The sequence below is a fragment of the Eriocheir sinensis genome, chromosome 16, assembly GCF_024679095.1.
Source record: "Eriocheir sinensis breed Jianghai 21 chromosome 16, ASM2467909v1, whole genome shotgun sequence".
Classification (NCBI taxonomy): domain Eukaryota; kingdom Metazoa; phylum Arthropoda; class Malacostraca; order Decapoda; family Varunidae; genus Eriocheir; species Eriocheir sinensis.
The window spans coordinates 8,404,890-8,419,797 of NC_066524.1; the positions used below are offsets into that span (position 1 = coordinate 8,404,890).

The 14,908-nt window shown below is 43.2% G+C and overlaps 1 protein-coding gene across 7 annotated transcripts in view; it reads right to left on the minus strand.

The window, feature by feature from the left end:
- Nucleotides 1-2,123: 2,123 nt before the first annotated feature.
- LOC126999226 (E3 ubiquitin-protein ligase RBBP6-like) overlaps nt 2,124-14,908 on the minus strand; it is a 115,455-nt gene continuing 102,670 nt past the window's right edge. For 6 of the 7 annotated variants that reach the window (XM_050861562.1, XM_050861563.1, XM_050861564.1 and 3 more), the window contains 6 exons: nt 14,273-14,338; nt 14,052-14,156; nt 11,865-12,119; nt 11,420-11,500; nt 6,748-6,864; nt 2,124-6,108 (listed from right to left, as the gene is read on the minus strand). In XM_050861562.1, coding sequence (XP_050717519.1) covers nt 2,568-6,108; nt 6,748-6,864; nt 11,420-11,500; nt 11,865-12,119; nt 14,052-14,156; nt 14,273-14,338 — 4,165 coding nt within the window. In that variant the 3' untranslated portion in view covers nt 2,124-2,567. The remainder of the gene's footprint in view (nt 6,109-6,747; nt 6,865-11,419; nt 11,501-11,864; nt 12,120-14,051; nt 14,157-14,272; nt 14,339-14,908) is intronic. The other variant, XM_050861565.1, reaches the window with a different exon arrangement.

Here is a 14,908-nt window from a genome sequence, read left to right on the forward strand (position 1 = left end):
ACAAATTCCCCCAAGGAGGACTCCCCTTCTGGCTACCGACTTGAGAGGTGTCTTGATAACTCCTCGAACCTCTTTCGGATTAATTTCTGCAACATTCGCAGTCTTCGTTCCAATTTCCATTCCGTGGAGCACCATCTCTCCTCTAAACCTCACCTTTTCTTCCTCACCGAAACATGTCTCGGCGGCTACTGACAGCAATCTCTACTCTGTTCCCTCCTATCTCTAGCCTAAATTTCAATCCAAAGCTGGATGTTGCGCCTATGTGCGCAACGACATCACTTGCTCTCGCGCTCACGACCTTGACTCTTCAGAATTTTCCATCATCTGGCTAAGACTTCATTGTCATTCTGTTACTAAATACTGTGCTGTTTATCTCACACCTAACTCTACTAACTATGTAAAATTCTTTGACTACTTGAACTCTAAAGTGGAGCACATCTTGACGTACCCACTCTCCATTTGCTGAAATCTCCATCCTTGGAGATTTCAATGTTCATCACCAGCTTTGGCTTTCATCCTCTTTCACTGACCAGCCTGGTGAACAAGCCTACTACTTTGCTCTCCTCAATGATCTAGACCAGTTGGTTCAGCACCCTACACGTATTCCCGACCGTCTTGGAGACAGGCTCAACAAACTAGACCTCTTTCTTACCTCTAACCCTTCTGCTTACTCTGTCAAACTGTTCTCTCCGTTGGGCCCCTCTGATCACAACCTTATTTCTGTATTCTGTCCTATCGCTCCTGTACAGCCTCTGGACCCACCGAAGAGGTGATGCTTGTGGCATTTTGCTTTGGCTCGGTGGGACGACCTGAGGATGTATACTTTACCAATTTCCCATGGAAATATTATATACTGCTTCCAGGAGAGAGACCCCTCTGTGTGTGCCCAGCGCATCACAGAGGTGATTGTCTCTGAAATGGAGGCACACATTCCGCGTACTTTCTCTACTCCTCATGCTAAAAAGCCTTGGTTTAATCACGCTGTTCTTGTGTTGTCAAATATAGAGAGGCAGCTCACAAAAGGTAACAGAGCCTTTGTGCTCCTGCTAACCATGATCTTTATATTTCTGCCCGAAATCGTGCCGAATCTATTCTTTGACTTACCAAAAGCTCTTTCATCCATAGTAAATGTCAAAACTTTGCTTTTTCTAATTCTTCCAGAGACTTCTGGCACCTAGCCAAAAATATCTCCTCCAATTTCACTTCTTCATCTTTCCCTCCTCTCCTTAACTCTTCTCTCAAACATTCTGTAAAAACTCCACTCTGGACAATTCTGGGCATATTCCTCCTTTTCATCCCCCCTCCGACTCCTTTATGCTGTTATTAAGATTCTTAAGAATGATGTTTTCTATGCCCTCTCTGGCCTCATCTCTCAGAAGGCTTATGGACCTGATGAAGTGCCTCCTATTGTCCTTAAAAACTGTGCTTCTGTGCTGACACCCTGCCTGGTCAAACTCTTTCGTCTCTGCCTATCAACATCTACCTTTCCTTACTGCTGGAAGAACGCCTAAGAAGGGTGACCGTTCCAATCCCTCAAACTACCGCCCTATAGCTTTACTTTCCTGTCTATCTAAAGCCTTTAAATCAATCCTTAACCTGAAGATTCAAAAGCACCTTTCCACTCCTGACCTTCTATCTGATCGCCAGTATGGGTTCTGCAAGGGGTGTTCTACTGGCAATCTTCTTGCTCTCTTAACTGACTCTTGGTCATCCTCTCTTTGCCGTTTTGGTGAAACTTTCTCAGCTGCGCTAGACATATCTAAAGCTTTCGATAGAGTCTGGCACAACTCTTTGCTTTCTAAACTGCCCTCATACGGATTCTATCCTTCTCGACTTTGGTCAAGAGGAGCACCGGGGGGCAGCATGGGCCCAGCAAGTCATACACCATAGCAGCCATTATAAATAAAATTAGCCTGTGCCACAAATGGGCTGGGGCCAACCATGAGGCCCCTCAAGAAAGCCTACAGGCACTACAGGCAGCACATAAAAAAAAAAGTAAGAATTTTTGTAAATTCAGGCCCCAGATTCGTGCCGTTCTTTTGAATGACGGATAAATGAGGTTCTACTGTAGTAGCAGTTGTTGCTGCTGATGTCCATTCACACAGGAGTAACATTACACACAGTTTAATGAAATTCACATTCACTTTATTGACCTTCACAATGGATCTTGAAGTGTACTTTGTGTGCCCTTTGGTTACTTGTCAATGAGTACAATCCCTGATGATGTTATAACTATAAATAGAATAGAAGTAAAGGCTAAAAAAAAAAATTTGGTCTTTTAGCAGACAAATCTATTCCACATCATACAGAAGAACAAACTCAGTTTCATAAATGTTACTTAAAATTTCTCCTTCTCTTTAAAAATATACATCATTATGTTTATCTACAACATAAAAATTAATTATGAAAATATTGAAGACAACAATGCTTTGGCATTTGAGGGTTGTCATCTTTGTTAATTCAACTTTTCTCTTTTTCTTCTTCCTCTTCTCTTTCCTTCCTCTTGATGTGTTTGCTCCTTGGCTTGGCATCACTTCACCATTCACCTCTGCCTTAGTACTCCTTCCTCACTTTTGTTTATCTGCTTTCTTTCTTTTCTCTTTCTTCTTCTTCTTTTTCTTCTCTTTCTCCTTTTTCCTCTTCTTGTGTTTGCTCTTCAGTTCTGCATCACTCGAGTCACTGTTCACCATTCGCTTCTTCTTCTTCTTCTTTCGTCTCTTTTTCCTTGCAATCTCCTCATCTTCACTGCTACTGCTACTGCTACTGCTGGAGGAGGAACTGGAGCTGCTGTTACTGGAGCTAATGCTGAGGGATTTCTTTCGCTTTTTGCGCTTTCGTACCTTCTCTTTCACTTTCTCTTTGGAGGCTTTGCTTGGTGCGGGCGAGGGAACACGTATGGGGGAGTATTTCTTCTTCACTTCCTGTTCTTCTGTCCCTTCAGTCTCCACATCCTTCTCTCCTTCTGCCCTCTGCTCCTCCTCTTTCACTTGCTCTTCTGCATCCTCTTCCTCTCTAGAGATATTACTGTGTGGGTCAAAGTCAGATGCTTCCATGTCATCTGTCCCCTCACCATCTGGAGTTTGCATGCCGGCGACAACATTCTGCCTCCCTTCAGATCCTTCATCTGGCTTGATTGTATCTGCTGCAGACAACTCTATATTATCTTCTATGGAAGGTTGAGGTGGAGAAGTTAATGGTGCAGAGCTTTTTAAGTCATTGTCTGGTTCTGTTATGAGTGACTCACTTTCATTGCCGATACTTTCATTATTTGCTCCACTCACAATTTGGTCATCTGGTCTTGCAACGGTCTCATCACTATTCACAGCTGCCTCTTCATTTCCCTTTAGTCTCTTGGTTTCCATAAATTCTTCCATTGATAGTTCTCTCTTCAGTCCCTTTGGCTCTCCATCCATGTTCACACTTTCTGGAGGCTCTGTAGAAACATGAGGCTGAATGCTTTCATTTGGTTCTGTATCTGCCTTAGTTAGATCCTCAAGAACTGATGGAGTTGAATCCTCTTCTATGACTGGTTGTGGTTCGCTGCTTTCATTTCTTCCAGGTTCGGGGCGTGATGCATCCTCCTTCTCAGTCTTCTTTCGGCTTTTGGTTAAGTCAGAATCAGAAGTACTAGGAACCTCCTTGTCTTCTTTTGAGTTTCTCTCAGGCATTGGTTCATCAGGGAGACACTTCAGCCTAGATGTTGACTTTCTCTCTTCCTGCCTCTCTGGACTAGTTGCTTCAACCCTCCCTGCTCGGGGTCGTCCTGTCTGCTCATCTTGCCTCTCTGGACTCGATACTTCGATCCTCCCTGCTCGGGGCCGTCCTATCTGAGACTCTGTTTTTGAGGAAATTGTTATCTGTATGGACGGACCTCTCCTCTTGGCCTCGCGTAGTTCTGAGCGGTCCCAGTCTGGCGTGGGACTCCGTTCATCATCTCGCTGCTTCTGAGTATCAAGGAACACCTTACGAGACACCAAACCTCGTCCTGAGAACAAGGCGTTTTCGGCTCTCTTCAAGATGTCCACAGTTACCTTTCGCTCCTCCTCCGGCTCGGTGTTTTCTGCCACCGTGCTGCTGCTGGGGCTGTGGGAAGCATCCTCATCTCTCTCCCATTTTGACAGCTGGGGCAGAGGGACAGGTGGGAACATCTTTTCTGGCGTTGTGTTACTCTCTGGCACCTCGGGTTCAGACAAGGTTGTGCCAGGGTTCTGCATGGTAAGCTCTGTAGGTTCTAACTCTTGTGTGAATGATGCATCAACAGGGTCCGTATCTGTCTGACTGTTTCCTTCTTCTGGAGGTTTAGCTGTCTCTTCGGAATCTTTCTTTGCATCACCCCTAAGCTTCTTCTTCTTCTCCTTCTTCTTCCTTCTCTTCTTGTCCTCCACCTCATCTCCTGAGAGTTCAGCTTGGCTAAGTTCAGTGGAGGCTTGAGATGCCCTTCGCTTCTCCTTCTTCTTCTTCTTGCGTTCGTGCTTCCTTTTTTCCAGCTTTCCATCCTCCTCTTTAGTGTCTCGGCTATTGCTCTTGTGGCTCTGGCCATCTAGCCTCTCTTCTTTCTGCCGGGTTTTGCGCTTCTCTTCCTTTTCATTGCTTTTTCCTCTGCTCTCCTTCCCTTGGATGCCATCTTTAGACTTGTCACTTCTTATCTTCTCCATCTCCTTCTCTCTATCAGCCTTGGCATCTGATCTCTCCCACCTGGAGGTACGGGTTCTCTCCCCGTCCCTTTCCCTCCGGCTCTCTCTCTCTTTCCTGGCATCGTCTTTTGTGTATCTGTCGCCATCACCCTTTTCTTTCCTCTCATGGTCTCTCTTCTGTGAATCTCTATCCCTCCTATCCAGGTCTCTATCTCTCTTCTCTCCGTCCCGATCTCTTCTATCAACATCCCGGGATTTCCTGTCACTTTCTTTGTCTCTCCGATCGCTGGCATCTCTCTCTCTTCGGTAAGAGTCCTTTCTCCCACCATCTCCACCCTCTCTGTCTCTTTTGTGGATGTCTTTTCTGTCTAAGTCCCTCTCTTTTCCATCTTTGTCTCTCCTGTCCATTTCCTTATCTCGCTTCTCCATATCTTTGTCCCGTCTGTCAGACTCTTTATCCCGTCTGTCGCTGAATTTGTCTCGTCTGTCTGCATCTTTCTCTCTTCTCTCCACATCCTTTTCCCTCTTGTCACTGTCCTTATCTCTTTCTCCTTCTTTTTCTCTTCTGTCCATATCCTTCTCCCTCCTATCTCCTTCCTTTTCCCTCCGGTCTCCATCTTTCTCCCTCTTCTCCACATCCTTTTCCTTCCTCTCTGGGTCCTTGTCCTTCCGGTCCCTCATTGGCGACTTGTTGAAGTTCTTGCTGGGGGAGTCGTGGGACTTACAATGGTATGCAATGGACTCTTCCTGGAGCTCCCTGTGGCGTGAACTTGCTTTAGACTTCACGTCCCACTCATCCACCCGTTTTCCTTCAAGGCGCCCAAGCCTGGCTTCTACATCTTTCCTATGGGGCTCTGGGTTCCTGCGTAACTCGGAATCTTTTCTCAGACCTTCATCTCTCCTCCCGTCATCTTTTCGCTGCTGGGGGAAGCGTTTGAAGTCGTCAAAGGGGTCCGTGTCAGGTCTGTTAGGATTGTCAAAGTCCCCATGTGATCGGAAGTTTCTCCGCCTTGCCTCTTCCTCCTCAAATTTCTTCCGCTCCACGTTAGGATACCTTGACCATTCATCCTCGAGGCCCTTATGCCCTGATGGCTCACCATGTCTTCGGATGTTATCCAAGCACTCTCGCCTTCCCCTTGGATCGTCAAACTCCCAAGGAAGTTTGTGCATTTCACCATAGTACCTCCGTTCAGGCTCCAGTGGTAGCCTTGCACCTCTATCCATCCATGGTTTATCCTTGTCATAGTCAAATGAGTCTCTCTCCCAGTGTGGGGCAGCTCCCATCAGCCCCCTCTGAGGTTCAACATGGGGCTGGGGCCTGTCATAAGGGTACCGACCCTCCTGACTGTGCTGGTCGTACCCAAAGTCGCCTTGTCGCATGCCGCCCCTCTCCCTTCCGCGCTGCCCTCGATTGGCCCTCCCCTGTCCATCGCTCAAGTCCCCGTGGAAGTTCTTGTGTGACGACTGGTTGTACCTAAAAAGAAATAATACTAATTATTTATTTTCACAAACTCCAGAACTACAGCAGATTCACAAACAGAGCAAAAATTTGGTGGACACAGGAGCTCTGATACTTGAAATTTGTGAAAATGGCACTTCGGAAGAGATATCAGGTTTCTACAATAATGTCTGGATACTTTTGAAAAATTTTGCTGGAAGGAAGCATCTGGGTGTATTGTATAATATTTGCTTGCAGCCATCTTGATGACAGGAGATTTTAAGACTTACAACCACTACCCTATTTGTAAACCTTTTCTTGATCATCTCCTTCCTCAACCTGAACTCATCCAACTTGCAACCATTGCTGTGGGTCCAAACTGTCTCTCACAGCAAGTGTATAATAAACCACTTCCATCAATCAACATTTCAAACAAACCACCAAACCATGCAGTCCATGCTTTTCAAATAGAAAGAAAGCAAATAAATTTCCATAATGTTTTCTTGTATTTATAAGTTATTAGATCACTTTTGGTCATTTATCTTGGCATCTGTTCCAAGGTCAATACTGCTTTATGATCATGGCAAACAGCAGAAACCTAAATCTTAGCTTTCTTTGGACAATGACACACACAAACAAGATAGTGAATACTGTGAGTCATAGCCTATAGCTCACCACGAGTGTGGGTCCCATGATGCCCCAGGTGGAGGATAGGATGAGTATTCCTCGGGCGGATGAGAGGATGGGGCAAACCTGTCAAACTCCCTTGGGCCGCCATACTCCACATGGGGCCTGCAGGGGTGGATGTACGAGACATCAAAACAAAATGGCCAAACTTAAAGGAATAATTCTGGTCTAGCATTTATTGAAAAAGTTGCCAAACTAACCCAAGCAGTGTTTACCATGTACAAGTACGTACCTCTTAGGGAAGAGTTTAGCTCATATTTATGGTTGCACTTAAACAATTGTTACATTAACTTTTGTTTGTATCTTAATTCATTACTGCAGGAGTAATGGAAGATTTGGGAAACTCAAGAATGCAATATTTCACATATATATTTATCTAGTTTTGAAGGGAAATCCTGTAAGCCTAATGCTGTCTTGTTTTATTTTTATACGTATAAAATCAATGCAATCATAACTCGAGCCACGGTGAGTCAATAATAATGATTATATAATAATTGGTGCTTTTATTTCCCCCTCAGATGACAACGCTGGACATCCCTGGTGCCCTTTGAGACGCACTGTGACTCAGAAAAGTGCACCACGGCACTTGAGACTGGTGACTATTAATGTGAATGGGGTAGGTGTTGAGGAAAAGAGGAGAGTAATGACTGAAAATTTTGTGAATGGTAGAGTGGATGTGTTGGGAGAGTGAAACACATATTCGAAAAACTGGTGTGAGTGATGGTAGAGGGGGTACGTGGGAGGGTGTGCCTGGACGGGGATAGATGAGAAGTATAGAGGCAAGAGTAAGGAAGGATGTGCTATTGTGATGTCTGAAAGAGTGCGGAATGGCGTGACTGATTATGGTTGGTTGGAAGGGATCAAGAATTGTGTGGGTGAAAGGAAAAGTAGGTTTAGTAAAGTATGCATGGGTGTGTATTTATGCACCAGTAAATGTGAAAAGTAAAAAAGGACTGAGGGAAAGGGAAGCTTTTTGGGAGGAAGTGAATGCATGTCTGAAGAGCTTTAAGAAAGAAACTTATTATGATGGGAGATATGAATGCTAAAGTGAGTGATGAATGTGTGGTGGAAAAATGGGGAATACCTGGGAAGAATGAAAATGGAGAGTGCCTGGTGGATGTCTGTGCTGAGAGGCGGCTATTCCTAGCAAACACCTTCTTTCAGCACAAGAATATCCTCCGATACACATGGAGGAGGGGAGAAGACTATGAGCAAAAAGGATTGATTGATTATGTGGCAGTAGATGGAAGGCTTAGAAAAGATATTTGTGATGCGAAGGTAGTAAGAGGACTGTTTGATGGATCTGACCATCTTGCAGTGCTGGCAAAATTAAAGCTGAAAGAAAAGTGGGTGTTTGAAAAGAACGGTAAAGTAAAAAAGGAAATACTGAAGATAGAAAAGTTACAGGAAAAAGAAATAAAAGATGAGAATGAACGTGAAATGGCAGAGGCCTTAAGTGAAAAATGGGAAAGTGTAAAAGATAGTACAAATATTGAAAAAGTTTTTGGAACATTTAAAGAAGTAATGGTAACTACAACAGGAAAGTGGTAGGGATGAAAGTGGTGAGAGATGGAAAAAGAAAAGGAAATTTATAGTGGACAGAAGAGATGAGGAGGATAGTAAAAGAGAAAAGGTAAAAGTTTTGGAAAGTTTCGTTTAGTCGGTGCAACATCTGTGGTCATATGCCGAAGAGAGACAGGAGGGGAAGGAATTATAGAAGGGAACAGATCCCAGGAGACGGAACACAACCCCCGATTAATACCTGGTACCCATTCACTGCTGGGTGGACAGGGGAGTAGGGTATCAGAAAAGCCGCCCAAATTTTTCCACTCCGCCCGGGAATCAAACCCGGGATCTCTCAGTTGTGAGCCGAGTGTGCTAACCACTGCACCATGAAGCCCCCCAAGAGAAAAGGGAACTTTTTAAGAAATCTCAAGAAAGAAATGTGGCTGAGCAAGTAAAAAGGGAAAGGAAATAAAAATATAGAGAATGCAAAATGAAATTAAAACAAGCAATAAAAGAAAGTAAGAAAAGAGTTGATGAAGACTTTGGAAAAAGACTAAGTGAAAAATATAAAGGGAACAGGAAATCATATTGGAAAGAAGTAAAAAATGAAAGAAATGCAGAAAAAATCTCCACAAGTATGGATGAGAATGGAAAGATGTTGAAAGACGGGGCAGCTGTGAAGGAGAGATGGAGAGAATATTTAAAAAACTTAATGAATTTTGAGGATGGACGTCCAGCAGCTGTAACAGCAGCAGTTTTGAGTAGAGGTAGAGGAGGAGTATATAAAGAAAGGGACATATGAAGAAGTAAATCAAGCAATGAAAAGATTAAAAAATGGAAAGGCAGCAGGAATTGATGGAATCACAGCAGAAATGTTGAAGTGTGGAGATGTAGTTGTTAAATGGATGGTCAAGATATGTGAAGCAGCATGGGGGGGGGCAGCAGACTGGACGAAAGCCATCATTGTCCCAGTTTACAAGGGGAAGGGCAGGAGAGGGGAATGTGGGAGCTAAAGAGGTATAAGTCTCTGAGTATACCCGGCAAGGTATATGGAAAAGTCATAATAGAGAGGGTGCAAAGACTTACGGAAGAGAAAATCAGTGAAGAAGAAGGAGGCTCCAGGAAGGGAAGGGGATGTGTGGATCAGATATTTTCCTCCAGGATGGTAGTAGAAAAATAATAGCAAAAGGAAAGAAACTAAATGCTGCCTTCATGGATTTGGAAAAAGCTTATGACAGAGTCGATTGGATTGCATTGTGGGATGTTTTAAAGATTTATGGTGTGGGAGGAAAACTGCTTAGTGCAATAAAGTCTTTCTATGAGGATGCATCTGCATGTGTCAAAATTAGTGGAAAAACAAGTGAACATTTTGAGATAAAAGTGGGCTTAAGACAGGGATGTGTCATGTCACCATGGTTGTTCAATATTTATATGGATGGTGTCATTAGAGAAATGAAGGGCAAAGTTGGGGAAGTTGGAGTAAGACTTCGCTGAGGGAAGGAAGTGGGTACTGAATTCAATACTGTTTGCTGATGACACAGTGCTCATTGGAGAAAATGAAAGTGACTTACAAAATTTGGTCAGTGTTTTTGATAGTGTCTGTAAAAGGAGAAAGCTGAAAGTAAATGTCAACAAAAGTAGTGATGGTTTGTGAGCGAAGTAGAAGTGAGGTCGTAGATTTCGTATGCCTATATAGAGTGGGAATTGAATGTGAAAAAGAATGCAAAAATAATTTTGAATGGTGAAGAAATGGAGGAGGTCAATGAGTTTAAGTACCTTGGATCAGTTATGTGTAAGCATGGTGGTATGGAGGGAGAGATAAGAGAATTGCAAGGAAGAAGGGTGGTAGGGTCTTTGGGACAAATCATGAATGGCAGAAGTGTGAGCATGGAGGTAAAGTGGGATTTGAGAAATACAATAATAGTACCAACCCTCACATATGCAAGTGAAACATGGGCCTGGAATGAGTCAGAGGTCTAGAGTGCAGGCAGTGGAAATGAGTTATTTGAGGAGTGCTTGTGGTGTGAATATAATGCATGGAATGAGTAATGAAAGTGTGTACGAGCATTTTGGAATGTGTCACAGGGGTGAAGGGAAGAAGTGTGGAGTGGTGGAAGAAGTGAAGCGACAGACTTTAAAGTGGTTTGGCCACATGGAGTGAATGGAGGAGAGTAAGATGACCAGAAGGGTGTATGTGAGTGAGACAGAGGGAGGGAATGCTAGAGGACAACCTCCAGTGAAATGGAGAGATAGGGTGCAAGAGTACATTAGAGAGAGGGGTGAAAGATCTTTGAGAAACTTTGAGCAGGCAAGGAGGAAGTGTCTGGATAGAGAAAGTTGGAAACTCTTCTGCCGTGTCCATCCCCTGGTGGGAGCAGGCATCGATGAAATGATGATGATGAGAAAAGTCTCTGACTCAGAGATTGCTGCCCTTTTTGAAGATGAAAGTATAACAGTTTGGTGACAGTGACCTCTTAGATGGTGCTGATGACCCTGACCATTCAATGAAGCAGTACAGTGAACCATCATTTTATCTGGTGGTGGTCTGTGAGCTGTTCACAGATTCATGACTTGTAGGTGCAAGGGTTCAAGCAACCACTGTTAGATGATTCTCTATGCAAAGCCAGCTGAACTTGAGTGTTGTCAAATTGAACACCAAGTTTTCACTAACACAACCAAGGGGTCACATTAGGTAGACAGGTTGGAAATAATAATATTCAAACAAACGCTATATTCTTATCACTGATTACTCAGGAAGTATTTAAAGGGGTTTCTGTGGTAATGTTGCCTTCATGCATGTACAAAGGCAGTGACTCACATGAATAAGGAGAATATGAGGTACATTTCTTTAAACAATGTGATGAAGGATATGAATAATTTTGCTGTTTGATATCTCCACCCAGTACACGCCTCTGCCACACATTTTTTTCAGTCCAAGAGCTGTCCAGAACTTCAAAGAAAAGACTATAGTAATTTCAGACTGGCAGAGGTGGAGCTCAATTTAGGGGGTACTGAGCCAAAAATAATTAAAAAACCAGACTTACTTAATCATTCTTAGCCGACTGTTTTGTGATTCACTACTTGAGAATTGAAATTTATTTTGTCAGGGATATTTGCGACACTTCTATAGATGATGCAAAGAAGAGGTACATACCTCGCGGGCGAGCGTGGCGGCAGTGACGACAATGGCCGCACCTGCAGGGGAGACTTGATACGCTGGCTGGGGCTTGGGCTCCTGTGGGATCAACACCACAACACTTAGAAACTGTCAGGCAATTAGATACTATAGTCAATTCCAGTGACAGAAAAACACAAGGTTCACAATAGGGGCTTTAGCTCCCTTTAGACAATGCATTCTCCTGGCATACTGTCACCCACAAGGAATGAAAAATGGAAGATGATGGGCATAAAAAAATAGTGGTAATGCTAAGAACTTCAGTAGATGATGGACTGAGAGAAAGATTGCATAATTCAGAAAGCCAAAACACTAACTGTCATGTAGCTCTGTAGTATAGTACATTTAGTAAAAGAAAGGGTTATACCACACCATAAAATACACTTATTGTGATGAAATGAAAGCAATAAAGATCTGAAATTACCTGCTTAGAGAAAGGGAGTGGTTAGACGGGGAGCGTTCTCTATTGAATGAGGGTGACCGCTGGGAGTGGTAGGAGCTGTGGCCGCGGGGTTGAGGTGACCGACTCCAGCGGTGCCGGATGGGCGAGCGTGGCGACCGAGTGCCACCACCACCCAGGCGACCTCTGGAGACAGACCTTGACGGGGAGCGAGACCTTGACCGAGTCCAGGACCGACGTGAAGACCGGCCTCTTGGGTGGTAGCGGTGGAGAGGTGACCTTCATGGCATGGAAGAAACAGAACATGATGTGACTGCTGGTGGCAGGCGCAAGACAACTTACTTGGACACTGTCAGGCATAAGACATTGATGCTTTTCTCCTTAGTATGACAGGAATGTGAAGAAAGACAATCACACCCACAAAACAACAACAAAATTCTGACACACAGCATAAGATGATTCTACCTTCTCCATGTGCATGAGGTGATTGGAAGAAACAGAACATGATTTGACTGCTGGTGAGACAACTTACTTGGACACTGTCAGGCATAAGACATTGATGCTTTTCTCCTTAGTATGACAGGAATGTGAAGAAAGACAATCACACCCACAAAACAACAACAAAATTCTGACACACAGCATAAGATGATTCTACCTTCTCCATGTGCATGAGGTGATTGGAAGAAACAGAACATGATGTGACTGCTGGTGGCAGGCGCAAGACAACTTACTTGGACACTGTCAGGCATAAGACATTGATGCTTTTCTCCTTAGTATGACAGGAATGTGAAGAAAGACAATCACACCCACAAAACAACAACAAAATTCTGACACACAGCATAAGATGATTCTACCTTCTCCATGTGCATGAGGTGATTGGCCTGAGCCTGCCACCAGGGGTGACTTTAGCCCATAGAGTCCAGGTGACGGACTCATGCATCACAAGTGTGATAGGCTCAAAGGCTGGGCAATACATGTGTACGGCATTAGAATTTTGGCATGATTTTGAGCTCAACAGCAAATACTTTATTTCATCACCTTCCTGTGATGAAGCAAAGACATCTAAGAAACTAGTTGTTTCTGCATAGTGCAGAAGGATTCAAGTAAACAATGACTCTTCATATACTAAAACAACTTAACTTGCATTCATTGGTAAATAATGGAAAGGTGATAAGATTGCTTTTTTGGGCTAAATCTTATGCGTAGGGTGTCCTTTACGTCTGGTATATGAATCATAACGATAACTCATTGAATAAAGAAAAAAGGGTAAAAAAATGGCCACCCCCCTTAACACACCATTTTTACTGTGCCAATGTGCACTACAATAAAATGTATTTCTATTTCTTTCCAGGTGTGGCAACAATGTGCAGCTTTGGAAGTAACTGATGACTATTTTTCCTTCATTCTGGTTTATTTTTATACTGTTTATCAGTTGTTTGTTTTTGTTTTGTGGCATTAGTGGTAGTAGTATTTTTTTATAACTTGTATTATTCTCTTGGGAATTTGGTGTTTAGATTAGGAAATACGTGTATATCGCTTACGACATTGCTCAATAAAACTAATTAAACAAAATCTCATTTTGATGGTTGTAAATCCCATTAGAGTAAAGGAGAATGAAACAACAGGACAGAATAATGGAAATAAACAATGGGTGGGCGCTAGATACAATTCAATGCAATTGCGTGATATTCTTAACAAAATAAAATCTGAGAAAAATGCAGTCATCTATTTGTCTTTCAGAATGCTTTATTTTTACTATGCTGGTTGTAAAGCACATACTTTAACAAACATTTTGACACCAAGCCCAGTTCCCTATCTCAATTCACTGAGGAGATACCGCATTCTGAGTGTTGCAAAACTTTGGTCCTGTTTCTCTCAGTTTTAATTTTCAGCGCTTGTCACTCTGGCTCTAGGCGCCTCACATGAGGGATACATGCAACTTGAGTAGCTGACGTGTCCTGGCCATACACCAATTATGTATGGATCTTTAAGCATTTCGACCACTAAATAATTAATGATTTACTATGCCGTAGCATTCGAAGCTATTGAAAACATATGGAGACACAGAATACAGTTTGGCAGGCAGAGACATAGATGATAAGAAACATTTGAGGAGGCAATACTGTTCAGATCCTCCCCATGACTAAAGACCTGAATTATCTGTGTCAAGGGCAGTCCGAGAGACCCAATGAGCAGGATGCAGACACTCACCGGGAATGAGGAGACCGGGACCGGCTCTTGCGTGCCCTGCGTGCCCGCTGCTCGTCTTTCTCTTGCAGATGTTTGTTGAAGAGAGTGAGAGGGTCATCGATGGGCCTAGCAACGAGAAAAAGTAAGGATGGAGGTATGCACATATCCCTAGAAAAGGAAAATGACAAAAAATCAAGCATTTTACATTTCTCAAGGTTTCTGCTCTCAGTTTTCGCACTTACTCAAAAGGCATCACATGAGGCGCTGTGTACGCTCCTGGGGGCTTGATGTACGAAGGAGGAGGGACTCTGAAAAAAGAAAAAAAATTGTAGTTCTGTTTCTGACAAACAGCAATCTGAAATCAGTTCATATTACTTCAGGATCATGAGCAAAGCCAGAAACCCTTTACTGAGCTTTCACAGAGTTGAAATTCACTTACACTTATCCAAGGCAATAAAAATATTACAAGGACAAGCACATTTTGATGACCAATTATCAGTCCCCAGCCAGGCTACTATACTCTGTCTATTTGTAGCTTGCAACTGGCTCCTAGGCTACTTTTGTAAGTTCGTCGCTGATTGGACAGTGGCCTGAGGCAGCCTTCATCCACACATCATACAAACAGATCTCCACAATACAAGTTTTTTTCTGTTATGCTCTATAGCCCACTCACGTCACGAAATACATACTTGCTTTCTTCATCAATGGGCAGTAGAAAGATTGTAGATTATGTCTGTCTTAAAAACAACTCAAATTGACTAAAAATAAAGGAAATAATGTGAGTTGAAGTCAAAGACGGGGTTATAAATGTTTATACCGCTTTTTATTCCATGCCGATTTTTTCCATTGAATTATTAAGCTACTTTAAAAACCAACAG